The sequence below is a fragment of the Oryctolagus cuniculus genome, chromosome 1 (genome assembly GCF_051225735.1).
Source record: "Oryctolagus cuniculus isolate XC-2025 breed Fujian yellow rabbit chromosome 1, ASM5122573v1, whole genome shotgun sequence".
In the NCBI taxonomy this organism is placed as follows: Eukaryota; Metazoa; Chordata; class Mammalia; order Lagomorpha; family Leporidae; genus Oryctolagus; species Oryctolagus cuniculus.
Window position 1 is genome coordinate 233,226,219 of NC_142867.1, and position 26,625 is coordinate 233,252,843.

Sequence of the window (26,625 nt, forward strand, 5' to 3'; positions counted from 1 at the left end):
CCCCCCCCCCGGGCCAGGGCATGGGCTGCAGCTAAGCCTCGCTCTTCATGCTGCTTGGATTCGGCCCTCGCCCCTCAGCGCTCCTGTGGGGGACCCCTGTGGGCAGCCCACCGACTCCCCAGCCGTGAATCCCGCCCGAGGTGGGGGCCATCACTTGCTTGTGAGCGAGATGCAGGGAGCATTCTCAGCCCCATTTCTCAGATGAGAAAACTGAGGCTCGGGCCCAGGAAATGGATGGCAGAGATTCAAGTCTGGTGACCCTGAAAGTGAGGAGCGGGGCGGGCGGGGGGCCTGTGGTTAAGCCGCCCACTGGGACGCCCGCATCAGAGTATTTGGGATGAGTCCTGGCTCCAGTCTTTTTTTTTTTTTTTTTTTTTTTGACAGGCAGAGTGGACTGTGAGAGAGAGAGACAGAGAGAAAGGTCTTCCTTTGCCGTTGGTTCACCCTCCAATGGCTGCCGCGGCTGGTGCACCATGCTGATCTGAAGCCAGGAGCCAAGTGCTTCTCCTGGTCTCCCATGGGGTGCAGGGGCCCAAGCACTTGGGCCATCCTCCACTGCACTCCCGGGCCACAGCAGAGAGCTGGCCTGGAAGAGGGGCAACCGGGACAGAATCCGGCGCCCTGACTGGGACTAGAACCCGGTGTGCCGGCACTGCAAGGAGGAGGATTAGCCTAGTGAGCCGCAGCGCTGGCCGGCTCCAGTCTTTTTAAAAATAAAAAAAAAAATTTTTAAGATTTACTTATTTATTTGAAAGTCAGTGTTACAGAGAGAGAGGACACACACACACACACAGAGAGAGAGAGAGAGAGATCTTCCACCTGCAGTGGCCAGCACTGGGCCAGCTGAGTCAGGACCCTGGAACTCTATCCGGGTCTCCCACGTGGGTGCAGGGGCCCAAGCACTCGGGCCATCTTCCGCAGCCGTCCCAGGCGCAGTAGCAGGGAGCTGGATTGGAAGTGGAGCAGCCGGGACTCGAACCAGTGCCCGTGTAGGATGTTGGCATCACAGGTGGTGGCTTTACCCGCTATGCCGCAGCGCCGCCCCCCCCCCCCCGGCTCTGTTCTTGGTTCCAGCTTCCTGCTAATGCAGACCCTGAGAGACAGCAAGGGATGGCTCTTGTCTTTGGGCCCCTGCCACCCACGTGGGAGACCCCAGCTTGAGTTCTGGGCTCCTGGCTTTGGCTTGACGCAGCCCAGCTGTGTGGACGTGTGGGGAGCGAACCAGTGGATGGGAGAATGTCCGTCACCTGACTCTTGCTGTCTCTCAAATAAAATAAAGAACAACAGAAAAGTGAAAGTGAGCAGGGTCAGTGCACCCAGGAGGAAGACGGAGGCAGGGCCTGGCTCTCGCGCCCGGGGAGGCACAAGGAAGGGGCACCTTGACGGGCAGAGCCGGGCACTCTCCCCCCACCCAGAGACGCGCATGCCAGGACCTTTGAGTCACGGGGACCAGGCTTCCGCCCCTGTTCCTCCACTGCTTCCGTTTCAGAGGGGGCAGTGCGTTGGCCGCGGCCACACAGTGACCAGGTAGACGTTGGGAGGGGCCCCAGCTCCTGGGGACCTTGGGCAGGTGGGACTGGGCCTGAGTTTTAGGGGGTGGTGAGCAGGTGTCAGAGCTGGCCCAGGCCTGGCCCGAGGCTGCCCGTAGAGTCGGGGCCCGCCGTCCCCTGCCGCGGGTCCCAGCCTGCCCGGCGGGTACAGTGTTGACAGCCCCACTGTGTGGGCAGGCGGGCCCGCCCGTCCCTCCTGCCGACATCCCGAGCCGTGCGCCAGCCCCAGCAGGAGTGTGGGCGGCAGCGGGCGGAAACAGCAGGCACCCGGAAGGCTGTGCTGCTGCCGCCTCGGCAGGGGGGTAAGGAGGGGGCCATAGAGCCCCCCCGGGCAGGGGCAGGGCTGAGCGGGCAGTGGGGGCTGGGGGCTTTGGGGAACCCGCGTTTCCTGGGTTGGGATGAGGGGCTCTGGCAGTGCCTGCCTTGGTGGGTGTGCCCCTGGGCATTCTGGGAAGGAGGCCAGGCCTGGCGTGGGGGCTGGGGGTGGCAGGGGTCCCAGGCTCTTCTCACTCCAGCAGAGGCACTGAGTGACAACCACAGCCACCGAGCCGGCGCACTGACCTCTCAGCGCCAGGCAGCACCCTTGGGTGCCCCCTTCCCACAGGGCTGCCCCTCGGGGTGGGGGTGGGGGACCTGGGACCCAGCCTGGGCTGTCCAGAGCCTTTACCCTGCTCTGCCCTTCCTGGGAGGTTCATAGCAAAAACTTTGCCCCCACATTTTCTTTTCTTTTTTTTTTTTTTAAGATTTATTTATTTATTTGAAAGTCAGAGTTTCACAGAGAGAGAATAGGCAGAGAGAGAGAGAGAGAGAGGTCTTCCATCCGCTGGTTCACTCCCCAATTGGCCGCAAACAGCCGGAGCTGCGACAATTTGAAGCCAGGGGCCGGGAGTTCCCTCCGGGTCTTCCACATGGGTGCAGGGCCCCAAGCACTTGGGCCATCTTCCACTTCTTTCCCAGGCCATAGCAGAGAGCTGGATTGGAAGTGGAGCAGCTGGGTCTTGAACTGGTGCCCATATGGGATGCCAGCACTGCAGGCAGTGGTTTTACCCGCTACACCACCGTGCTGAGCCCCCCTACATTTTCCTGCTGCCTGAAGATCCCTTTGTGGAGTGGGGAACCTGGAGATGGTGGGGGCCCGGCTCTGTGGACAGAGGGGAGAGGTGAGCTCCCGGCTGCTTCCCCGGCTGCAGCCCCGAACTCACCCGCTCTGCCAGGCCGCTCTGAGCTGCCGAATTCTCCACTCACTTCTCAAGAGCCAGTGGCCCTGCCTGCTCTGAGCTCCTGCCCCCTCCTACAGGAGCGGGTTCCAGCTTGGAGTAACCCAGCCCGCAAGTGGCTACCAAGGGACGATGGCCCGGAGCCTCTTCTGAGGCAGCTACCGCCTGGCGTATACATTTAGATTGGGAGGCAGAGAGACCTAGAGAGAGAGAGAGAGAGAGAGAGAGAAAGAGAGGAAGCGCTTCATCTGCCGGTCCATTTCCCAAGTGCCTGCGACGGCCAGGACTGGACTGAGCCGGAGCCGGGCGCTGGGAGCTGGGGGCAGGTCTCCCACGTGGGCGGCAGGGACCCGGTCACTTGAGTCACCACCTGCTGCCTCCCAGCGTCTGCCTAGCTAGGGAGCTGGAGTCCAGAGCTGGCCTGGGGCCTCACACCCAGGCCCTCCCCCGCGGGACGCGCCCCTCGGCCGCCCGCCCACCACCCACGTCCTGGGTCTCTGAGGAGCCTGGGCGTGCCGGCCCGAGGCAGGAGTGCAGGAGAAAGGCAGCTCGTTCTGAACGCTGGCCAAGGCCAGGCGTGATCCTGACGGCAGACAGGTGAGGAGCAAGCCCTGGGATGCTCTAAACCCGGCCCAGTGGGGTGATGACGGCCGCAGCCTCCCGGGGTTCATCCTCTGGCTCCTGCACGCAGCACACGGGCCGACTCCGCGGGTGACGCCGGGGGCTTAGCGTCCTGCTGGGAAGAGGAGGAAAAGTCTCCTATGGAGCCCTGGCACGTTCAGTCCATCCTTTGCAGGATTACAGCTGTTGTCCCGTCGTACAGATGAGCACACCAAGGCCCAGAGATGTGGCATTGCCCAGGACCAGTTAGGGCAGGGAGCCCGGCCTGGAGCCTGTTCTCTGAGCCACTGCGTCCCAGCCTGGTCAGGCTCCTGTCTGACTCCATGCTGGAGAGCAGGTGGGAAGGCCATGGGGGGCCAGGAGGGCTTCCTGGACAGGGACTGCCCGGCGGGGTGTTGCAGGTGCGCAGGTGAGCTAGGTGGGCGGAGATGAAGGGGCCAGTACCTGGGCACGAGGCTGGGGCCACCAGAGGGGCTTAGTTGGGTCACCAGCTGGGCGGTGCTCAGGGGACCCCGGGGGGCTGCCCGTGAGGATGGCCTGCTTTCCTGCCTGCCCTGGACCCCCACCGAGGGAGGCCGTGCCCTGTTAATTTCACACTGGGTGGAGGCTGGGGGGGGCGGTGGCCGGAGCCCAGGGTCCCGCATACCTGCCCCCTCCCCCCAGTCTCTGTCCATCCTCCCAGCACCTGTAGGGCAGGACCCCTGAACCCCTGGTGTCGTGGGGGGTGCACAGCAGTGAGGAGCGCAGATACCCCCAGGTCTTTATTTTGAAAAACTCAAGGCAATCGTTGGAATCAGTGTGGGATGGGTCCTGTGCCTCCACCCTCTGACCCATTCCCTGTGCCCCCTCCCTCTGGCCCATTCCCTGTGCCCCCTCCCTCTGTCCACACCCTGTGCCTCCTCCCTCTGGCCCGTACCCTGTGCCTCCGCCCTGTGCTTTGTCTCTCTGGCTGGTGCCCTGTGCCTCCTCCCTCTGTCCACACCCTTTGCCTCCTCCCTCTGGCCCGTACCCTGTGCCTCCGCCCTGTGCTTTGTCTCTCTGGCTGGTGCCCTGGGCCTCCTCCCTCTGTCCACACCCTGTGCCTCCTCCCTCTGTCCACACCCTGGGCCTCCTCCCTCTGTCCACACCCTGGGCCTCCTCCCTTTGGCCTGTACCCTGTGCCTCTGCCCTGTGCTTTGTCTCTCTGGCTGGTGCCCTGCGCCTCCTCCCTCTGGCCCATACCCTGTGCCTCCGCCCTATGCTTTGTCTCTCTGGCTGGTGCCCTGGGCCTCCTCCCTCTGTCCACACCCTGTGCCTCCTCCCTCTGTCCACACCCTGTGCCTCCTCTCTCTGTCCACACCCTGTGCCTCCTCCCTCTGTCCACACCCTGGGCCTCCTCTCTCTGTCCACACCCTTTGCCTCCTCCCTCTGTCCACACCCTGTGCCTCCTCCCTCTGTCCACACCCTGGGCCTCTTCTCTCTGTCCACATCCTTTGCCTCCTCCCTCTGGCCCGTACCCTGTGCCTCCGCCCTCTGGCCTGTGCCTGTGTGTGTGTGTTTCTGGGCCTCCCCACCTGCAGCCTCTTCAGCCTCCCAGAAGCTGCGGTGTCCTGGCCCTCGTCCGTGAGTCCTTGGGGGCGCATCTCCGGGGGAGAGGGGAGTGGCACCGTTGTGTGTGGCCTCAGCGCCGTGGTCACGCTGAGCACGTGGTCAGGAGCCCCTCCCACCTGTAGCCGGGTTTTCCCTCCTGACCCCATCCAGGCATCGCAGGGACATTTGGTGGCCTTGCTCTTCAGTCTCTTTCCAGAACATTCCTCTGGCTTGTTTGGTGCTGACGCCCGGCGACGCCCCGGCTCTGCCTGCACTCTGGGTTTGTCTGATTGTGTCCTCACGGTGGGACTCGTGGCAGGAGCGGTCCGTGCACAAGGCTCCCCCTGGCTGCGTCATGTTTAGGGCGTAGGGCGCCGAGTTGCCCGCCACGGGGGCATCACCTGGAGGGTTCAGCAGGTGCACGTGTGCCGTGCGTGAGGCGAGCGCTGGCAGCTGGACGGGTGTTGTTGCTTAGAGCGTGGCCAGGTTCAGCAGGAGAAGCAGGGTGAGATGATACAAAGAGTAAGTAAGCATGGCCCGTCGGACGGGAGCGTAAGGACCGCGGAAGGCGGCGTGGGAATGGCTCAGCTTCTGGAAAGCCAGACAGAGCGCTCGAGAACACGGGCCTCCGTGTTGGCCGTGACCTTGGGTTTGTTGCTTGGGTCACCTCCCCTGGGCTCAGGTTTCTCTGCGGAGCAGTGCTGACCTCCAGGTTGGGGAGGTGGCTGATAAGAAGGGCCGGGGTTTGGACACAAGCCCGCCTGACCCGGGCAGGCGGCAGGGCTGGGGACACATGGCCAGGCCCTCAGAGAGGCGCCGTGCTCTGCCTGTCTCCCCCGCCCTGGCCTGAGACCCTCCAAGGCTTCCGACAGTGGAGCCGTTAGGATGCTGGCCCTGGCATGGTGCCGGGGACACCTGCAGGCCTCCGCTGTCTCCCGAAGGTGGATCCACGGCTGGAGGCAGGGGTGGGGCGTCGGCCTCCCCGCCAGACGCCGGCTCATGCCACTGCCGACCACCCTGTTTTGGGGACAGTTTTGGTGGCAGATGGGGGCGGGCGGCAGACCAACCAGGGCCCCTCCTCCTGTCTCTGAAAGCTGCTGTCTCCTGGGCAGGGGGTGAGGAAGGAGAGGGAGGCTGAAGCAGGCCCTGGGGGAGGCTGGACGGAGATGTTCGGGGTGGGGGGGTCAAGGGGCAGTTGGGACTCCCAAGCTTGGGGATCCCAGGGAAGCCCCTCTGTGGCCCTGGGAGGCTGCCTGAGCTCAGCCCAGCTCCTGCTGCTGGTGTCATGCGATGCCACCCCGGGCCACGCAGCTGGGAAGCTGTGGTGTGGTCTGGCTCCAGGCCCGGGGCTCTGCGTTCCCGCCTGTGCCAGGATGGCCACCTGTGTCTCCGGGTTTGGGCTTCTCGCATCAGCCCCGGAGCCTGGGGCCCTCCACCGCCTGGCGTGGGTGGTCCCTCCAGCCCCACGCCTCAACCCCTGCCCACCCCGGGCCCTTTGCCAAAGCTGCCTCGTGGAAAATTGCATTCTTTTGCACCAGGGCTGGTCGTCCAGGTAACTGGCACCTGCCGCCTTCGCCTCGCTCCCTTTCTGCCTGCTCAAGTTCACGGCTCTTTCTCAGTCTCCGATTTGGGCTTGTGGGAGAGGAGGGGGCAGGTGTCTGACCCGGGTTCCGAGCCCTACACCTGCGTCAGGTCCTCCGCCTGCCACTTCCCGGCCTCTTTGTGCCTCAGTTTCCCCGTTTGGAGCCCAGCAGAGGGACACTCTCTCCCCTCAATGCTGAGCCGAAGCACAGCCCCCGGCTCGTGGGGGGCCCTCGGCGCTTGGCTCACGTGGTGAGATTCCCTTGCCGGCTATGCTGCTCCCACCTGGTCCGCACCAGCGATCCAGAGACCCCCCCGTGGTCTGCCTGGGCTTGTCCTGGGGAGAGACTCGGTCACTCGGCCTCCACCCAACACTGCTTTGTTCATCCATTCCTCATTGTGCAAGTCCACCCAGCCCAGCCGCATGCCTGGCCCCATGCGGGGTCATCCAGGAACTGTCCTGTGGTCCAGCAGGGCTGACTGTGGCCTCGGTGGCTTCCCACCGAGGTCGGTGACTTCGGAGAGAGCAGTGCATGGGTTCCGACTCCAACTGACTGAATACTTCCCAGAAACACCGTTTCGTTTGTTTCACGGTTCAGTAAGGAACAGCTATTTGGGCTTGGCTGGGGGTGCAGCCGCTTTCTCTGGCTCATTCCAGCTTTTGGTTCGGGCTCTGTTCACTGGTGACAGGCGCTGGGGTGGGGGTGGAGAGGGAGGGGAGGGCAGTGGGTCCGTGGGGTGGAGGAGGGGCTTGGTGGCGCCCCTGTATGTCCCCAGGACGGCCGAGTGCCTGCGGGGCCCAGGAGGAGACTTGGAAGAGGGTAGGCCAGGGTGGTGTCCCACAGGGAGAGGCGGGTCTGGGGGTCTTTGCTGCATCAGGAGGGGCCGGTGCTGTCCCCTGCTGGGCGGCCGGACACAGAGCCCTGACCGTGACTGTTGACCAAGGGCATATTTCCTTGTGCCAAGCAGGTAGTGTCGACCCTGTGCTGTGGGGCGGGGAGGGCAGCAGGAGGTCCCCAGGAAGTGCCCCCCCCGACGCCCCCTCTAACGGCCCCTCTTCTGTTTTCTCTTACAGTTACTGAGAAGGAGGTGCAGCAGTGGTAAGTGGCTCTGCCCAGAGCTTCGGGAGCGGGGTGCTTGCTTCGTGCTGATGGGGAACGGGGCAGGGGTGCAGTCCGGGTGGCTCAGCCACTGTCAGTGTCCTGGGGTCACCTGCTACCTACGTAGCTTCACTGAGCCAAGTTGGCGCTCTTGGTGATGACTTTTTTTTTTTTTAAAGATTTATTTGAAAGGCAGAATTACAGAGAGGGAGAGACAGTGAGAGAGAGAGAGAGAGAGAGAGAGAGAGAGAGGTCTTCCATCCATCCACTGGTTCACTCCTCAAATGACCACACGGCCAGGGCTGGGCCAGGCCGAAACCAGGAGCTTCTTCCGGGTCTCCCACGTGGGTGCAGGGCCCCGAGCACTCGGGCCGTCCTCTGTTGCTTTCCCAGGCCCCTTAGCAGGGAGCTGGATGGGAAGTGGAGCAGCCAGGACTCAAGCCCGTGTTGGGTGCCGGCACTGCAGGCTGTGCTACAGCGCCAGCCCCTGATGGTGGTCTCTTGCCTGGACGGGCTCTTTAAGGACCACCAGGCTCTGCTCCCCTGGGGGTCTGCATGAGAACCAGGGAGGAGCCTGGCAGGGGTTAAACCACCCCAGCCCCTCGCTCAGGGCTTGCCTGCTCGTCTGTAGCGTGATTGATGAGGCTGGGGCTTCCCTGGGGGTGCCAGCTCCCATCAGTCTGTGCTGCCTGGAGCACTGTGCTAAGAGGGTCCTGATGCTGTGTGTGGTGGAGCAATGAGAGGTGCAGCAGTGAGGGAGTGGCGGGGTCTGTTATGGATTAGTGATGTCTGCCCTGGCTGGGGAGGGGAGGATAGGGGCTGTTTGCTGTCATTGTGCATTGTGGAGCAGCCAGGAAGACCCCCCACCCCCCCGAAGGCAGGGGAGCGAGGATGCGAGCTTGGAGACCTCCCATGGCTGCCTGCACGGCTCTGCTGACCCCTTGCTGCACCCAGACCCTGGACGGGTCTGACCGCGTCCTAGGTGGAATGTATGGGCCCCACCTGCCTCCCGCCTCACTTCCCACTTCTCCGCTTCTTCCCCAGAAATATCCCCACTGCTAGGCCTTCACCCTTGCAGCTGCCCGGTCCTGGAATGCCCACCCTTCCGTCCTGGTCCCTCCGAGCTCCGTCCCTCTGCAGGCTCAGCCTGCTGGGGTCCACTCTGACCTCGTGCTTCCCTGGGACGCTCCGGGCGGCTGCAGACATGGCCTTCGCTCTCTGCCGGTCCCCTGCCTTGAGGCTGCTGGACCCCCGTTGGCCACAGCAGGCTCCCAGCACCCAGTCGGCACTGCCCTCGGTGTCTTGAATGCCGCAGCCAGTGACTCCTGGCAGCAGTCCTGGCCAGGCCCGGCTGACCGCCGCACGTGGCACGTGAGGAGGCCGAGCTCGGGTGGGGGTGCAGCGTGGGCTCTGGCCTCCCGTGTGATGGAGCAGGTGTAGCAACTCCTGAGGAGGCCCAGGGCCGGGGAGGGCAGTGGTTAGAGTCGCTGCCCAGCCGTTAAGAGCCCTCGTCCCCGCCGCTGCTCTGGCCGGGACTGTGACAGCTGCCCTGGGGACTTGGCATCTGGGAAGCAGGTGTAGACGGTTCCCTTCGTGGCCAGGGAGAAGGGCAAGGTTCTCCCTGGGGGAGACGGACGCCCCCGGGCACTGCCGCGCCCTCCGGCCTTTCCTGCCCCTGGGCTCCCGCGGAGTGGGTCCTGCTGCAGTGTCCGGGGACCAGGACAGCGAGACCTGCTCGAGCTGCCTGGGCACGCTCCCTGCCCGCGGCCGGCCTTGCCTCAAGGTCTCTCTCTCCCTTTCCCCCTCCCTCCCTCACCCCCCCCCCCCCCCCCGCTGACTGTGACAGAATGAGCTCCGCCCACTGTGGAGGGGAAACCCAGGCCCTGGGAGGTCCAGGTGATCCTCGTGGAAAAGGCCCCGTGCTTCTGTGCCAGAGAGAGAGCGAGAGCGAGAGAGCAAGAGAGAGAGAGAGAGAGAGATTGAGTGTGAGCGAGCTCCCCTCCTCTGGCTCACTCCCCAAATGACTGTAACAACTGGGGCGGGGCTGGGCTGAAGCCAGGCACCAGGAGCTTCTTCTGGGTGTCCCACCTGGGTGCAGGGGCCCAGGGACTTGGGCCATCCTCTCCTGCTCCGGCCCCAGGCCAGAGCTCCTGAGTGTGGCCTGGCTGTTCCCCGCCTGGGCCCTCGGATCCCCTCGCCTGCGCCCCTCTTGTCCTCGCCTTGGGCCAGACCCACAGTGGGCTCGGCAGGTGCTGCCTCCTGCCTGCCCCGCGGGTGGCACCCGGGAGCACCTGCGAGCAGAGGCGGGCAGGCTGCTGTCCTGCTCGCGGCCTCTTTGTGTCTTCCTCCTTGGCAGGAGCCCTGATCCCTGCTGGCCCCCACCCCGCCCCGCCCTGGGCTCCTCACCTGTCCACACCAGCACTCTCGACGCCTGCCGCCCCCTCCCCCGCCCCACCCCAGGCTCACTCCCTGCTCAGAGCCTCCGCCCTGGCTGTTCCCCCTTCTGTTCCCTGGGCCCCCCCGCCCCAGCGTGGCTGGCTCCCTCTCCTTAGGCACGACCTCCACTCCCGCGTCGTCCCTCTCACTCTGTGCTGTCTTGGCAGCTGCTGAACAGGACTCCCGTGTCAGTGTGTTCCGTCCCTGTCGCAGTGAGCACAAGTGGAGGCTGGGCCAGAATTCAGGCCCTGGGAGAGGGGATGTGACGCCTGGCTGGACCGTGTCGGGATACCCGCCGTGTACCCCGTGCAGTCCCCAGCTCCTCTCTGGTGCGGCTGTCGGAGGCGCAGGGGGAGGCGCAGGAGTCGAGGGGTGAGCAGCAGCTGTCGGTCCCCCAGGGCCCTCGCTCACACCCCAGGAGGTCAGGAGCCACCTTGGAGGCTGAGAAGGAACAGCAGCAGGTGCTGGGCCCCTGAGGGTGACTGCGACATTGCAGCCACCTGGGAAGTGATGGGGACGCCATCCGGGCCGGAAACAGCAGGGCACAGACTGGGAGACGCGCAGGAGGCCGAGGAGGAGGGAGGAAGCCGGCCGGTGGGTGGGGTGTGCGCTGGGCGGCAGGGCTGTGTGCGATGTTTCTGTAATACTTTCTTTTGCCCAAAGCATTTTGTTGGTTTGAGAGGCAGGGGCAGAGTGACAGAGCGAGAGAGGGCAAGTGTGCACCCCTACACTTGTTCATTCTCCAAGTGCCCATGGTGGCCAGGGCTGGGCTAAAGCCAGGAGCCGTGTGGCTGGCAGGGACCCGACTACACGGGCCATCACCGCAGCTGCCCAGGCTCTGATGCAGGCTGTGGGCTCCCAAGCAGCGTCTACACCTGCCCCTCTCCTAAAGTTTCTATTTCCAGATTCTCTGAAGGGTTTGATTGCTTTTGTAATAAACAAATATCCCAGTGTCGTAATAAAAATAGTGGCTGGTGGGGTGGGCGTTGTGGGTGGCAGCAGGTGGCCAGCAGGTGCGGCTCAGCAAGACCCCCTGCTCCCCTGGGCTGTGCCCCGCGGGCAGGGCTGGGGAGGTCCCCTGTGGGCCGCACTGCCCCGGCCCTGCAGCAGTGTCGCGAGAGGGAGTGGCCGCATTTCCCAGTTGAAGCTGAGGCTCAGAGGGCTGGAGACAGCTGCCCAGGCCACACATGGCTGTGTGCGTGAGTGTGCGTGCATGTGTGCGATGGAGTGTGCATGTGTGGGGAGTGTGTGCATGAGTGTGAGCACACGTGAGCTGGTGTGTACACGTGTGCACGGGGAGTGTGTGCATGTGAGAGTGTGCATTGGGAGTGTGCACAGGGAGTGTGTGAGCACATGTGAGCTGGTGTGCACACGTGTGCACGGGGAGTGTGTGCATGTGAGAGTGTACATTGGGAGTGTGCACAGGGTGTGTGTGCACACGTGAGCTGGTGTGTACATATGTGCACGGTGAGTGTGTGTACACTTGTGAGCTGGTGTGCACATGTGTGCACAGGGAGTGTGTGTGAGCACATGTGAGCTGGTGTGTACATGTGTGCACAGGGAGTGTGTGCATGTGAGAGTGTGCATTGGGAGTGTGCACAGGGAGTGTGTGTGTGCACATGTGAGCTGGTGTGTACATGTGTGCACGGGGAGTGTGTGTACAGTTGTGAGCTGGTGTGCACATGTGTGCACAGGGAGTGTGTGCATGTGAAAGTGCATGTGTGTGCACAGGAGTGTGTGTGAGCACACGTGAGCTGGTGTGTACACGTGTGCACGGGGAGTGTGTGCATGTGAGATTGTGCATTGGGAGTGTGCACAGGGAGTGTGTGTGAGCACACGTGAGCTGGTGTGCACATGTGTGCACGGGGAGTGTGTGCATGTGTGAGTGTACATTGGGAGTGTGCATGTGTGTGCACAGGGAGTGTGTGTGAGCACACGTGAGCTGGTGTGTACATGTGTGCACGGGGAGTGTGTGCATGTGTGAGTGTACATTGGGAGTGTGCATGTGTGTGCACAGGGAGTGTGTGTGCACACACGTGAGCTGGTGTGTACATGTGTGCACGGGGAGTGTGTGCATGTGAGTGTGTGCATTGGGAATGTGCATGTGTGTGCACAGGGAGTGTGTGTGCACACACGTGAGCTGGTGTGTACATGTGTACACGGGGAGTGTGTGCACATGTGTGCAGTCTGGCTCCAGCCCTCTGCCTCCATGGCTCAGGCTATTGGGCTTGAACCTGCCGGCTCCTTGCTCTGGGAAACCCGCAGGACTGAAAGCCACCGGGGAGCCCGGGAGGGGTCCTCCTCATGGTGTCTGGGGCCTGCCGCAGGCCCCCGGGAGGCCGTGCCTGGCTGCTCTGTGCTCTCTGAGTTCCCCGTCCCGCTGCTCGTGCCCTCCCTGGCACTGCACAGGGCAGCTGCCGTGTGTGGCCTGGAGGAGCCGTGGGCTGGGCTCCCAGGAGCACCCTGGACGGCAGGATTCTGTCAGAGCGAGAGCCGGGCTGCAGGGCCCTCCGAGGACTGGAGGCCAGGCCGCCGCGCGTTCGTTCCGCGCTGAGCAGTGGCTGTGCTGGGCCAGCACTGGTCCCGGGGGTGTCAGAGGTGAGGGAGAGGCTCCGGGGGCCTTCCCAGGCTGGCGCTGCTGACGGGGTCGGGAGAGCTTTGCAGTGGCCCAGTTCCTGTCCCCCTTCGCTCTGAAGGAAGCCCGGGCGGGGTGTGTGTGCCGTCATCCAGTCTGGCCTTCTCCAGCCTTGCCTGCCCGCCGGGGCCAAGAGCTGCTCCCACCCGCAGCCGAGCGCATCGCCCACGCCCACACGGCTGCAAACCGCACAGGGCCCTGGGGCTCGGTTCCCAGCCTTTCCCCGACTATGTCCAAGCCTGTTCCTGCCCGTTCCCCAGCACGGTTGTGGGGGCGTGGCCTCCGTGTAAATGCTCCGGCTGGGTTACAGGTTGAGGGGTGGGGCCCAGGTCAGGGAGTGTCGGGGAGAGCCTCCCTAAGGGATGGCTGGCAGGGTAGGGCAGGGCAGGCTGGGTCGTCCATGACATCCCTGGCCCTCGTGTGTGGAGGACCTGGTCCCAGGCTCGGCACGTGGCCAGTGCCCAAGACCCCGTGCTGCTGGCGCTCAGCTCTCGTCTCTCCAGGCTCGCTCAGGTGCCTTAACGGCAGGTGCCAGGTTGGTTCCCCTCTCACAGGTGAGGAGACAGGCCCCGGGGAATGGCACCTGCCCAGGGTCTCACACAGGCCAGGGGTGGAGCCGACCAAGCCAGGTCTGATTTGGAAGTCGAACTCTTCTGTTTTAAACTTTCAAAAAACTACATTCCAGCCATTTAGTACGGAAAATTTTTTAAAAAGTACATTCCGGGGCCGGTGTTGTGGACTAGCCGGTTAGGGCGCCGCCTGCAACACCAGCACATCAGCGCCTGTTCAAGTCCCGGCTGCTCCACCTCCGATCCTGCTCCCTGCCAATGGCGCAAGTGTCTGGGGGCACTGTCTGTCTGTCAGCCCCGGGGGAGACCTGGAAGAAGCTCCTGGCTCCTGGCGTAGGCCTGGCTCGGTCCTGGCCGTTGCAGCCATTGGGGGAGTGAGTTGAGCAGCGGATGGAGGCCCCCTCTCTCTCTGCCTCTGCCTCCCCCTCTGTATCCATGACTTTCAAATAAAATAAGTGCATCTTTTAAAGAAGCACATTCTTTGTTCTTATTTTTTTAAGAGAGACAGAGAAACCTCTCCTCTTCTGTTTCCCTTCCCAGATGCCTGCAGTGTCCAGGGCTGGGCTGGGAACGCCCGCCAGGGCTCCCACGTGGGAGGCAGGGGCCCAAGCACTTGGGTGCAGATGAGGGGGCTGGAGGGGAAGTGGGGGCGGGACCTGACCCCAGGCCCTCCACTGTGGGGTGTGGCACCCCCATGTCAGCCTCACCTGGCGCACCACAGCGCCCGCCCCTCCAACTCCCTTTTTACCTTGGGGAGTTCCTGCAGGCTGATGCAGCCAGTGGAGGATGATCGTAATGATGATGCATAACGGAGAGACCCCTGCCCCCACTCCTCTCCACCGCCTGCCTGAAGCCCTGGCCCGAAGGGAGGGGCCTGCCTGGGGGCGCCCGGGGCCATCTGTGCTGCTTGGAGAGTGGGGGACCCCGAGTGCCAGTCTGCAGTGACACTCACTCGTGGGCCTTCCCTGCCCCCTCCCCGGCGCCTGACCTCAGCCAGCGGTGATGGGAGAACTCCCGTCCCCCGACCTGGTGTCCAGAGTCAGCCGGCAGGTGCAGGGGAAGCCAGGCTCCCTGCGGGGCTTCGGGCCCCTGCTGGTGGCTCGGGGGTGCCAGGGAGGTGGGCAGATGCTGGGGACCAGCCCCCTCGGCCTGTCCTGCCTCCGTTCTGGAGTCTGGGATCCGGTTTAGCCACCCCGTATGCTAGCCTTGTGCTTCTGTTTGACTTTCACTGAGCACCTACTGTGTGCCGGGCACAGCGGAGGGCCCTGCAGGCCCGGGGGTGAGCTAGAGGCTGCGGTCCCTGTGTGCTGCCCCGTCCATCGCTGCACAAGTGCCACAGGCATTGGCCAGACACAGCTGTGGAGATGCCCCTGCCGCTGGGCCCGGGGAGAGGCGCTGAAGGCTGGTGGGAGTCAGCCGGGCAAGGTGGGCTGAGCAGAAGACGGCCCAGAGCCGGGGGAGGGGACACCCCCTTCAGGAGCCTCGACTTCCCCATCTGTAAAGTGGGCAGATCGTCCATTCCTGCTGGTCTCGTTGGGACAGTTTGGCGCAGTCGTACAGCTGATGGTCAGGGGTCCGGGGGCACTGGGAAGGCAGGGACCTGTGCAGCCCCCGTGCTTGCAGGGCCCTCAGCGGCCAGGCAGGGGCGCTGTCCCGCTGACTCGCAGTCTCCACAGACGGTTTTGCTTGTTGTAACTTGGAGGGGGTGGAGAGCGACTGGCGTCTGTTGGGCGGAGGCCGAGCATCCCACAGGCACGGGACAGGACCCGGGGGCTGGGCCCCTGTTGCCAAAAGTGCCAGGGTGGGGAGCCCTGACGTGGTCGGAGCCACTTCTCAGACCCGCAGGGAAAGGAAGGGCATTCATTGCCTGGGGGTTTGCTCAGGGCCCTCCCACGGTGACAGGTGCCGGCCAGGCCTGCGTCCCCAGGCGCCTGGCCAGTCTTCTGTCAGCAGCAGGTCTGCGGGAGAGACGGAGGAGCCGGGCCTGTTGCAGCCTGAGCCTGGGCCCCGGCTGGGCACGGCCCCGTCCCTGGACTTCCCGGGAACAATCTTCATCAGGAGGCAGGTGCGCCCCCAGGGGGCCCTATCGGGGAGCGGGGTGTGCACCCGGGCTGGGGTCCTGACGCAGCCAGCCAGCGGGTTAGCCCAGGGCCTGCGCTGCTGCCCTCAGAGCTGTGCCGTTCTGCAGGGTGACGCAGAGGGCTGGGGGCTCCCCCTGGGGGGTGTGTCTCGGAACGCTCAGACCCCGCCCCCTCTGCGGCAGCCGAGGCAGGCGCCTTCCTCCGCCCTCTCTGAGTGCCAACAACCCGGTTACGTAATATTTAGGTAGCAGCCGCTGTACCCAGGCAGGCGTCTGCGCCGGGGAGGTAGGATCTGAGCGCTGTTCTGTGGATGTGACCTTGGGCCAGTCTCGCCCCCTCTCTGGGGCTCCCAGCGCCCAGCCCCATGGGGCTCATGGGCTCCTGCCAGAGTCTCTGGGGGGTTCCGTTCCTGGGGGCTCAGGACCCCTGGGTGCTTCCTCCGACTCACCCGACATCCCCCCGGGCCCCAGCACTGCAGGGTGGGGGAGCTTGTGTTCCAGTGGGCGCCACACCCGGAGGCAGATGATACAGTGTGGCCGGTGCTGTAGCAGGAGGGACCCTCCGGGGCCTGGGCTACTTCCTGGAGGAGGCCCCGTGCGAGCTGGGGCCGTGCATGGGAAACGAGAGCTGGTGTGAAGGGAAAAGTGATTCTGACGCGTGTTAAAGGGGCAGGAGGGGCTCCTCCAGGGTGATGGCGCAGGTGGTGTGTTTCTGTTGCACGCGCCCTGGGCGACTCGGAAGAGAAGTTGGTTTTGGCTCTGGTCCAAGGTCAAGGAGTGGCCTCCAGGCTGGCAGGGTCCAGAGCCTGCCTCCCGTCTGCTCCCTCCACTTCTTAAAAAGCCCCCCACCCTGACGACCTTGATGGTCACATCAAGCCCCACCCCCACCCCCGCCTCCTTTCGCCCCAAGATTTAGTTATTTGAAAGGCAGAGCGACCAAGAGAGGGAGAGAAGACAGGTCTGCCACCCACTGGTTCCCTCCCCCGATGCCTGCTACAGTCGGGGCTGGGCCAGGCCGAAGCCAGGAGCCGGGAACTCCAGCCTGGTCTCCCACCTGGGTGGCAGGGGCCCAAGTGCTTGAGCCGTCTTCCTCCACTGCTTTCCCAGGCACATAAGCAGGGAGCTGGATCGGAAGTAGAGCAGCTGGGACTCGAACCGGCGCTCCCATACAGGCTGCTGGTGTTGCAGGTGGCGGCTTAACCCACTGCGCCAGAAGTCTGGCGCCATTTGCACCTGTTAATGCCCCGCAGAGGGAATTAGGCTTGGACAGGACGAGCAGGCACTGAGTTGAGTGATCTGGGTGCCCGCACCCCACCTCAGAGGCCGGGGTTCCTTTTCCAGTTCTGCCTCCTTCCCAGGGCCAAGTTCAAGGACAAGCCTCCAGGCCAGCCGGGGGTCCCTGGGCGGGCAGCGGGAACACGGGCAGCGCCAGGGCTTAGGGAGGCACTCGGACAGAAAACTAAAGGCTCCTAGAGGCAGCTTCTAGGGAACCCTGGCTTCTCGCAGGCCCAGCGGCAGCCCTGGGGCTGGCAGTGGGGGGCCTGCGGGGAGGCTGGCTCAGCGGGGAGCCCATGATGGAGCAGAGGTCACTGCAGGGGCCCCCCCCCGCCACCCCAGGAGGCACCTTGCGCCAGAAGCTGGAACGCAGACCCACCTGGGAGACCTGGCCCTGGCTTTGGTCAGATTCAGCCCCAGCTGGGAGTGGACGAGTGGATGGGGGTTCTCTCTGCGTTCTGTCTCTGCCTCTCGAACAGTGAGTTTCAGAGGGGACAAGAACATAGCAGGTGTCAGGACTGTCCCGGTAGGGGAGGGGGATGGGTCTCAACTCCGCTGAATCCAAGGGCGAGCAGAGGCTGTGGATGGAGTTACAGGTGGGGGTGGGGATGGGGGTGGGGCCTTGCTGTACTTGTTGGAGGTGGGACAAGGACTTACACGGGGTGGGGGGGTGATGAGGAACTCCACCAGCAGTGGGTGGGCCAAGCTGATCTAGTGGGTTCTTGCTGCTCTACGCTCAGCAGGTTTAGATTTTGGGGGGCTCAGCGCAAGGCCTGGAGGAGGAGGTGGGGAGGAGGCCGACAGGTGGATGGGGTATGGGCAGAAGGAGCTGCAGCCCGCTCTGTCCTGCTTGGCTTCCTCCTGGCGTGGCCCATCTGAGGCCCTGCCTGGGGGCTGAGCCAAGGCCAGTAGACCCCGGGGGTCCTGCCGGATTGGGAGGGGGTGGCAACAAGTGCAGTGGGCCTGGAGGCGCCGCGTGCCGTGCCTGTGCCGATGCTGGGGTCGCTGGCTGACCCCCAGGGCCAGCTGACTGTTCGCCTGCAGGCCCTGAGTCCCATGCGTTGCTGTGGCCGCACGCCTGAGCCCTGGGTGCTGCAGGGCCCGCAGCTGAGATGTGGCCCCCCTGGGACCTGCTGCTGCGGATGGAGGGAGCGAGGCACCAGCCCGGGAGGCTCAGCGCCGCGCCTGGTGTGGCCCGTGGTCGGGGCGCTGCTGGGCCTAGGTGGGGCAGGACGGGCTCAGACAGGCCCTGTTGAGGGCCTTGTGCTGGCTGTGGGCACGGCTGGCGCGGTCGGGTGCCTGCTCCCACCCAGGTGCCCCCAGCCTCACCCTCAGCCCACCCTCTCTCAGCCCGTGCATCTCCGCCATTCCGTTCCCATGTGTGGTGTGGCTAAGCCGCCACGTGGGATGCCACGGCCCATCTCCAGTGCCTGGGTTCGAGTCCTGCCTCTGCTGCCCATCCGGCTCCTTGCTAATGGGCCTGGGGAGGCAGCAGGTGCTTGGCCCCTGCCGCACACGTGAGCGACCCAGATGGAGCTCCAGGCTCCTGGCTTTGGCCTGGCCGAACCCTGGCTATTTGGGTGATTTGGGGAGTGGACCAGCAGATGGGAGTTTTCGCTTTCAGATAAATATGTAAGAAGTAAGAGGGGTTTCCTCTCCATACCTTGCTCCTGGGGCACGCGAGGAGAATCGGGAGATGGCCGGGAGGGGATCTGGGAGGCAGCCCTGGGGCTGGGGATAGCAGAGCCCTCCCCTTGGCTTCCCGCCGGGTGCCAGCCCCCTGGGGGAGGGCTCCCCGCTGCACGCAGGAGCGTGGTCAGCTGTATGAAGTTCGCGGTACTGATGGACAGACTGCGGTGGGCTCGTGCTAGGATGGGTGTGAGGACCGTCACTCTATGTAAGTGAGGAGGGTGAGGCTCAAAGAGGTGGGGGCATTGCCTGAGGTTGCACAGCACTGTATAGCAGAGCTTTAAACTGGGCAAAGCCACACCACCATCTGCCGCCCAGGGTTCAGGAGGGTCCCTGTGCTGGACAGCAGGACCCCAGGGTGGGCGAGCCTCCTGGAACAAACCAGGGTCCCCTCTGAGCCCCCTCTGCTGCCCCGTTATCTGTCTGGGAACAGGCGGGGCCGGGGAGAGGGTGTGCAAATGGGAGGAGCCAGCTGCTGGCCCCCCGCGGTGCCTCTTTGGGGCCTGGAGGGGCGCAGGGGTGGGTCTCATGCACGAGCGTGGCTCACGTTTCAGCCCCCTGTGGGGATCACAGACACGCGTGACTGGGTGCTCTGTGTGCAGAATCAGGGCCGTTCCCCATGTCGGCTCTCGTCCTCCCTATGCAGAAGGGGCTCAGGGAGGGGAAGTCACTTGTCCAAGGTCAGAGGTGGAGGTGGGAGTGACCCCAGGCCCGGTCAGTGGGGAAGTCACTTGTCCACGGTGAGAGGCGGAGGTGGGAGAGAGCCCAAGCCCGGTCAGTGGGGAAGTCACTTGTCCACGGTGAGAGGCGGAGGTGGGAGTGACCCCAGGCCTGGTCAGTGGGGAAGTCACTTGTCCACGGTGAGAGGCGGATGTGGGAGAGAGCCCAGGCCCAGTCAGTGGGGAAGTCACTTGTCCACGGTGAGAGGTGGAGGTGGGAGTGACCCCAGGCCTGGTCAGTGGGGAAGTCACTTGTCCACGGTCAGAGATGGAGGTGGGAGAGACCCCATGCCTGATCGGGAGGGGCAGTCACTTGTCCAAGGTCAGAGGTGGAGGTTGGGGAGAGCCCAGGCCTGGTCAGTGGGGAGGTCACTTGTCCACAGTCAGAGGTGGAGGTGGGAGTGACCCCAGGCCTGGTCAGTGGGGCAGTCACTTGTCCAAGGTCAGAGGTGGAGGTTGGGGAGAGCCCAGGCCTGGTCAGTGGGGAGGTCACTTGTCCACAGTCAGAGGTGGAGGTGGGAGAGAGCCCAGGCCCGGTCAGTGGGGAAGTCACTTGTCCAAGGTCAGAGGTGGAGGTGGGAGAGAGCCCAGGCCTGATCGGGAGGGGAAGTCACTTGTCCACGGTGAGAGGTGGAGGTGGAGTGACCCCAGGCCTGGTCTGTGCCCCCGGTCCCCGGGGAGCTGGGAGCTGCTGGCAGGTGGGTGAGCTCGGCACCTGCTCCCCGTCTCACCTGGTCTGCTTCCTGCAGGTACAAGGGCTTCATCAAGGACTGCCCCAGCGGGCAGCTGGATGCCGCCGGCTTCCAGAAGATCTACAAGCAGTTCTTCCCCTTCGGGGACCCCACCAAGTTTGCCACGTTTGTTTTCAACGTCTTTGATGAAAATAAGGTGAGCTGCGGGTGGGCGGGGCCGTGGCCAGGGGAGCCGCCTCCCCCCTGGGGGCAGCCGCGGGGTCGCCACACCCACTCTCCCATGCCAATGTTCCCTTCCGGAGAGGGAACACACACGCGTGTGCGCACTCCCGTGCACACAGACCCCAGCCGCTCACAGATGCGTGCGCATGTGCAGTGCAGATGCACACACAGATGTGTGCAACCCTACATATATGTGCTCAATGCACAGGAGACGAGGTCTACGGAGGCTTGTATATGCACACACACACTTACGCACACACTGCACACCCTGCACACACACACACAGGTATGGGCACACCACACGCAGGTCCACAAGGGCTCTGCAAACTGTCCGTGGATCATGTGTGTTATGGGAAGCTGTGTGTGGTTTCAAAGTTGTTTTGCCTCCAAACAAGCTTACCTTTCAATTCGGTTTTCCCGGGAAGTTTTGAAACCCCTTGTTCACGGTACACGCCTGCACACGTGTGCATGCGTGTGCACCCCGACTTTTCCAAGCACGAAAGGCGGATGCCTCCAGGGGTAACGTGGGCTTGGTCATCGTGACTGATGGACGCAGGACGCGCGGTCCCCGGGGCCTTCCCCAGGGAGCCCTCACAGCAGCCTGTGGGCGTCTGACCTTTAATGCCCCCACTCTGCAGATGGGAAAACTGACACCAAGACTCCGACCCTGTGGGGTCTCTAATGTCTGCCACTCGCGTTTCCAAAGCCGCTGCTCACTGCCACATGTGTCCTGTCCTGGCCACGGCCTTCTCATTGCTGGCCTGGCCACTGCCGGGGGGCTGCAGCCCTGCACATCCCCCTGTGACAGGTTTCCCAGCTCTGTGTCACTCATGGGTGGACCTGCTGATTCTCCCAGGGCCCCTGGGTGGGGCTGAGGTGTCTGGGCCCAGGCCCAGCGTTTGTGGCTGGCTCCTGATGAGCGAGGGTGGGGCTTCTGGCTCCGCCTCCTGACCCAAGGGGCTCAGCCTCACCCCTTTCTCCGTCCCCGCTCCCCACCCCCCTCTGCCTCCCCTTCCTCTCCTCCCCTCTCTCTGGTCCCCGCTGTCCATCAGTCATGGGTGTCTTTCCTGCTGCTGTCCTCTGTTCCCTGCCTCCAAGGTGCAGCCTGACCAGGTGGCCCAGTGCCCAGCACGGTCTCCTTTCTCTCCCATCAGGATGGGCGGATTGAATTCTCTGAGTTCATCCAGGCGCTGTCCGTGACCTCGAGGGGGACCCTGGATGAGAAGCTGCGTTGTAAGTCCTGCGCCCTCCCTCCCAGCCCCGGCCGGTGGGGTGCAGTTCTCTGCGCTCACCAGGCGGGGGCGCCAGACACCGTGGCAGTGACCACAGATGGCCAGGGACTGCTGCTCTGGGCGGGTGGGCCTGAAGACCCCGTTCCCCTGCTACCGTTTGGATGGCTGATTTCACCCACTCACTTATTCGCTAAGTCACTCAACACACGATCACGGCGGGGAAGGAGTAGACAGGTCCCGGAGCCACCCTTGGTGGAGTCCGGGGCTGAGCTGAGACAGGGAGAGTTGGGGGCAGGGTGGGGGTGGAGGGGGGGCAGGTGCTGGGCCCTGGGGCCTGAGGGCCTGGAGGGACAACAGAGCTCCCTCCGTGGGCAGAGACCCTGCGGATCTTTCTTTTGGAGATAAAGGAGGACTTTTTGTAGCAGCCCCCTCTGGAGGTGTTATTTCCCTAGGGAGACCTGGAACCCTTGTGGGAGGGGAGGGAGGGGACCAGAGGAGCAGAGGCTTTGGCTCTGGACTGGGTCCGAGGCCCCTGCCCGGCAGAGCCAGCGCCCGTCGTGGCTGTGGCCTGTGTGTCCCCGCCTGTGCTGCTGGCCTGGGGGGTAACAGGGCCATTGACCCCGGCTTCCAGTGGGGGTGCGGAGGGCAGGGGGTGTGGCCCAGCCTCTACCTGTCACTTCCAGGGGCCTTCAAGCTGTACGACCTGGACAACGACGGCTACATCACCAGGAACGAGATGCTGGATATCGTGGACGCCATTTACCAGATGGTGGTGAGGCCGAGAGGGCCAGGAGGGGGTCGGGGTCGGGGGGCCCTGCGCAGCCCTCTCCTGCCTTGGTCAAGAGTGGGCCAGGTGGGGGCCACTGGCCATCGCCAGCTGCCCTAGACAGGCGGGCGGGGCTGGGCGGATGTCGCCGAGCAGGATGGCGGAGATGGGGGGTGGGAGGGAGAGGCGGCCTTGTCTGGAGCCGGCCCTGCTCCAGGGCGCGTGTTTCTGGCTGAGCACCTGAAGCCCCCGGGCCAGGGCCCAGCCCCGCCTGGTCTGTCCCTGGCAGGGGAACACCGTGGAACTCCCCGAGGAGGAGAACACCCCGGAGAAGAGGGTGGACCGGATCTTCGCCATGATGGACAAGGTGAGCGGGCGCGGGGCTGGCCCTCCACCGGGGCGGCGACCCTGGCCCTGGGCTGCTGCTGGCCCTGGGCGGGGGGCACTGGCTCACAGCGGGCCCAGGCCTGGAGTCACCGCCGCACGTCGACAGCTCTCCGCACGAGACTGCTGGAGTTTCACGTTTGTCCCAGGGGTTTTCCTTCATCGACCTGGATCCCTTTGGAATTCTGGGCGAGTCTGGACTTCAGGGAATAACAGCTTCAAGTGCATTAAATAAAGTCCACGGAGTCCAAAAAAGAAAGCTCATTTTTTGGGCCGTAGCTACCGAGCCTGTCCAACAAAGGGCCCGTGATGAGTGCCCCGTGGGCTTCTGTGGACACACGTTCAGTAGTACGAGGAGGGGGCGGTGGGCTCCACCAGCCCGATCCCCGAGCCACGTGGCTGGGCCGTGCTGGGGGCGCCGGGGCCCCCGCCGTGCACAGTCGCAGGTGTCGCTGGTCTAGCTGGGGCTGGCCCTGGCTCATCGCTGAGGGGCTGGCGAAAAGGACTGAGTTCCTCCCCTTCCGGCTTCGCCCACTGCTCAGCTTGGCCCCCAGGCCCCAGGCTAATGAGCCCTGCTTCCTTCATGTTTTATTTAAGCACGGAGAGATCTCCCGTCTGCTGGTTCACGCCCCAGGTGCCCAGGGCCCCCAGCCAGGGCGCAGGACTGAGTCTGGGTCTCCCACGTCGGGGGCGGGGGTCCATCACTGCTGCCCCCGCCCGGTGCACATCGATAGGAAGCTGGACCTAAAGCAAAGGAGCAGGGACTCGAACTGGGAGATGTGGGCGCCCCAGGTGGCATCGGATGCTTGCCCGACCCTTCTTTTTTTTTTTTTTGGTCAGGCAGAGTGGACAGTGAGAGAGAGAGACAGAGAAAAAGGTCTTCCTTTGCCGTTGGTTCATCCTCCAATGGCCACCGCGGCCGGTGCACCGCACCTATCCGAAGGCAGGAGCCAGGTGCTTTTCCTGGTCTCCCATGGGGTGCAGGGCCCAAGCACTTGGGCCATCCTCCACTGCACTCCCGGGCCACAGCAGAGAGCTGGCCTGGAAGAGGGGCAACCGGGACAGAATCCGGCACCCTGACCGGGACTAGAACCAGGTGTGCCGGCACCGCAAGGCAGAGGATTAGCCTAGTGAGCACTGGCCCGAACCCTTCTTCAAGTCAAACCTTTTTCAAAAGCAAAAATTCCTTTGTTTTAAATGCAAATTGAGGGGCCAGCACTGTAGCTTGGCAGGTGAGGCCTCCGCCTGTGACACCCGCATCCCGGGGCGAGAATCAGCTGCTCCACTTCCCATCCAGCTCCCTGCTAAGGCGCCTGGGAAAGCAGCAGAGGGTGGCCCAGGTGCTTGGGCCCCTGCACCTGCATGGCAGACCCAGAGGAAGCTCCTGGCTCCTGGCTTTGGCCTGACCCAGCTCTGGCTGTTGCGGCCATTTGGGGAGTGGACCAGCAGGTGGAAGATCCCTCTGTCTCTTTCTCTCCCCTGTCTGCGGTTCTGCCTCTCAAATAGCTAAACAGATGGATCTTTGAAACAAAATGCAACATTGAGGCCATGAAGGCAGGAAACCCTTAAAAGCAGACAAGTGTCTGTGGCCCGGGGCGAGTCCTTGCTTCTCGCCAGCTGCAGGTGCTGGCCTGAGGCCCGCCCGCCGGAGATCAGGGCGTGTCGGGAGGACCCTCAGAAGGTGTGCTGGCCTCAGCGGAGCCTGACCGGGAGATTCACCAGCTGGGTGTGGAGCAGGGAGCAGCGCCTCCCTGTGCCCGAGGCCACACCTCCCTCGAGCCCCCAGTGTGTCCTGCCCTAATTTTAGGAAGCAGAGCAGACCCCAACCCTGGCCTCTGACTTCCCCGGTCTCCGTCTGGCGTCCTGCGAGGCGACCGTGCCTCAGTTTCCTCACTGAGACTGCCTGGGGCCAGCTCCTCCCCCACCATCTGAGGGCAGCCGGGCTGTGCCTGTCAGAGCCGTCCTCACTGCGCGCCCTCCCCAGGTGCCTGAGTGCAGCCGGGGGTCCCGGGCCTTTTCCTTGTGGTCCCGCAGTCTCCCTGGGAGACACCCTCTGGCCGCAGTTCCCCCTCCCCACTCAACACCCTGTGCCTTTATTTTATTTTATTTTTTAAGATTTATTTATTTGTTTGAAAGACAGTCACAGAGAGGCAGAGAGAGAGAGAGAGCGAGAGGTCTTCCATCTGCTGGTTCACTCCCCAAATGGCCGCAACAGCCAGAGCTGGGCCAGAGCCAGGAGCCAGGAGCTCCATCTCCCATGCAGGTGCAGGGGCCCAAGCACTCGGGCCATCTTCCACTGCTTTCCCAGGCCACAGCAGAGAGCTGGATGGGAAGTGGAGCAGCCGGGACTCAAACAGACGCCCATGTGGGGAGCCGGCACTGCAGGCGGCGGCTTTACCTGCTACGCCACAGCGCCGGCCCCTCCGCTGCCTCCGGGAGTCCAGGACAAGCAGCTCCAGGGGCGGGGTCTTCCATTCCTTCTTTTCTTCTTAAAGGTTAATCCACTTGGGGCTGGTGCTGTGGCATAGTAGGTTAATTGCCTGTGGCGCCAGCGTCTCATGTGGGCACTGGTTCTAGTCCTGGCTGCTCTGCTCTCTGTGTGGCCTGGGAGAACAGTGGAAGACGCCCGGTGCCGGGCCCCTGCACCCGTGTCGGGGACCTGGAGGAGGCTCCTGGCTCTTAACTTCAGATTGGTGCAGCTCCGGCCATTGTGGCCATCTGGGGAGTGAACCAGCGGACAGAAGATCTCTCTCTGTCTCTCCCTCTCACTGTCTGTAACTCTGCCTCTCAAATAAGTAAATAAAATCTTTTTTAAAAAAGATTAATTTATTTGTTTTGAATGGCAGAGTTGTAGAGAGAGGGAGACAGAGGTCTTCCATCTGCTGGTTCACTTCCCAAATGGCTGCAATGGCCGTGGCAGGGCCGGTCTGAGGCCAGGAGGCAGGAGCTCCATCCGGGTCTCCCACGTGGTGCAGGGGCCCAAGCACTCGGGCCATCCTCTGCTGTTTCCCAGGCTGTTAGCAGGGAGCCCGATCGGAAGTGGAGCAGCCGGGGCGTGAACCTGTGCTGCAACAGGGGGTGCCGGCGTCTCAGGTAGCGGGCTAATCGCTGCGCCACAGCGCCGGCCCCCAGGGGTGGTTTCAGTCCCTTCTCGAGTGACCCCAGAGGCATGCGGGAGGCCGTCAGCCCTGGGGGCTCCCTGCTGCTTGGGGACCTCAGCTGCAGCCGTGGAGCTGAGCATGGACTCCGGGCGGCTCCGGCCAGCTGGGGGAGCTCTCCTGGGTGCTGGAGGAAGCCGCACAGTGGCTCCCAGGCCTCAGGTGAGGGACTGGACCCAGCGATCGGGACGTGGGCCCTGCGCACCCACGCTCTGAGTGCTTCTGAACCTCGTGGCCTGGCCGGGGGCGTCTCCTGGGTGCAGCCCTGGGCCCCTCTCCTGGGGGGCTGGGGGGCTCCGCCTTCAGCCGCCTCTCTCTTCCCAGAACGCCGACGGGAAGCTGACGCTGCAGGAGTTCCAGGAAGGGTCCAAGGCGGACCCCTCCATCGTGCAGGCACTGTCCCTCTATGATGGGCTGGTATAGTCCAGGGCCCGGAGCTGCGGTGAGTGGGGGCCCCGGGGCGAGGGTGGCGGTGGGCGGGGCCCTGGGGCGGGGGTGGTGGTGAATGGGGGCCCTGGGACGGGGGTGGTGGTGAGTGGGGGGCCCAGGGTGGGGGATGGCGGTGAGTGGGGGCCCTGGGGCGGGGGTGGCGGTGAGTGGGGGCCCCGGGGCGGGGGTGGCGGTGAGTGGGGGACCCTGGGGTGGGGGTGGTGGTGAGCGGGGGCCCTGGGGCGGGGGTGGCGGTGAGTGGGGGCCCCGGGACGGGGGTGGTGGTGAGTGGGGGGCCCTGGGGTGGGGGATGGTGGTGAGTGGGGGCCCTGGGGCGGGGGTGGCGGTGAGTGGGGGACCCTGGGGTGGGGGTGGTGGTGAGCGGGGGCCCTGGGGCGGGGGTGGCGGTGAGTGGGGGCCCCGGGACGGGGGTGGTGGTGAGTGGGGGACCCAGGGTGGGGGATGGTGGTGAGTGGGGGCCCTGGGGCGGGGGTGGCGGTGAGTGGGGGACCCTGGGGTGGGGGTGGTGGTGAGTGGGGGACCCTGGGGTGGGGGTGGCGGTGAGCAGGGGTCCTGGGGCGGGGGTGGCGGTGAGTGGGGGGCCCTGGGGTGGGGGATGGCGGTGAGTGGGGGACCCTGGGGTGGTGGTGGTGGTGAGCGGGGGCCCTGGGGTGGGGGATGGCGGTGAGTGGGGGCCCCGG

General features: G+C 64.3%; 1 protein-coding gene across 1 annotated transcript in view; it reads left to right on the forward strand.

Annotated features, from left to right (window-relative positions):
• Positions 1-26,625, forward strand: part of NCS1 (neuronal calcium sensor 1) — a 50,607-nt gene that overhangs the window by 16,041 nt on the left and 7,941 nt on the right. Inside the window, exons 2-7 of the mRNA XM_070058088.2 lie at positions 7,614-7,638; positions 19,791-19,929; positions 21,110-21,188; positions 21,871-21,959; positions 22,243-22,320; positions 25,820-25,937. Of these exons, the coding sequence (XP_069914189.1) occupies positions 7,614-7,638; positions 19,791-19,929; positions 21,110-21,188; positions 21,871-21,959; positions 22,243-22,320; positions 25,820-25,918 (509 nt within the window). The 3' untranslated portion in view covers positions 25,919-25,937. The remainder of the gene's footprint in view (positions 1-7,613; positions 7,639-19,790; positions 19,930-21,109; positions 21,189-21,870; positions 21,960-22,242; positions 22,321-25,819; positions 25,938-26,625) is intronic.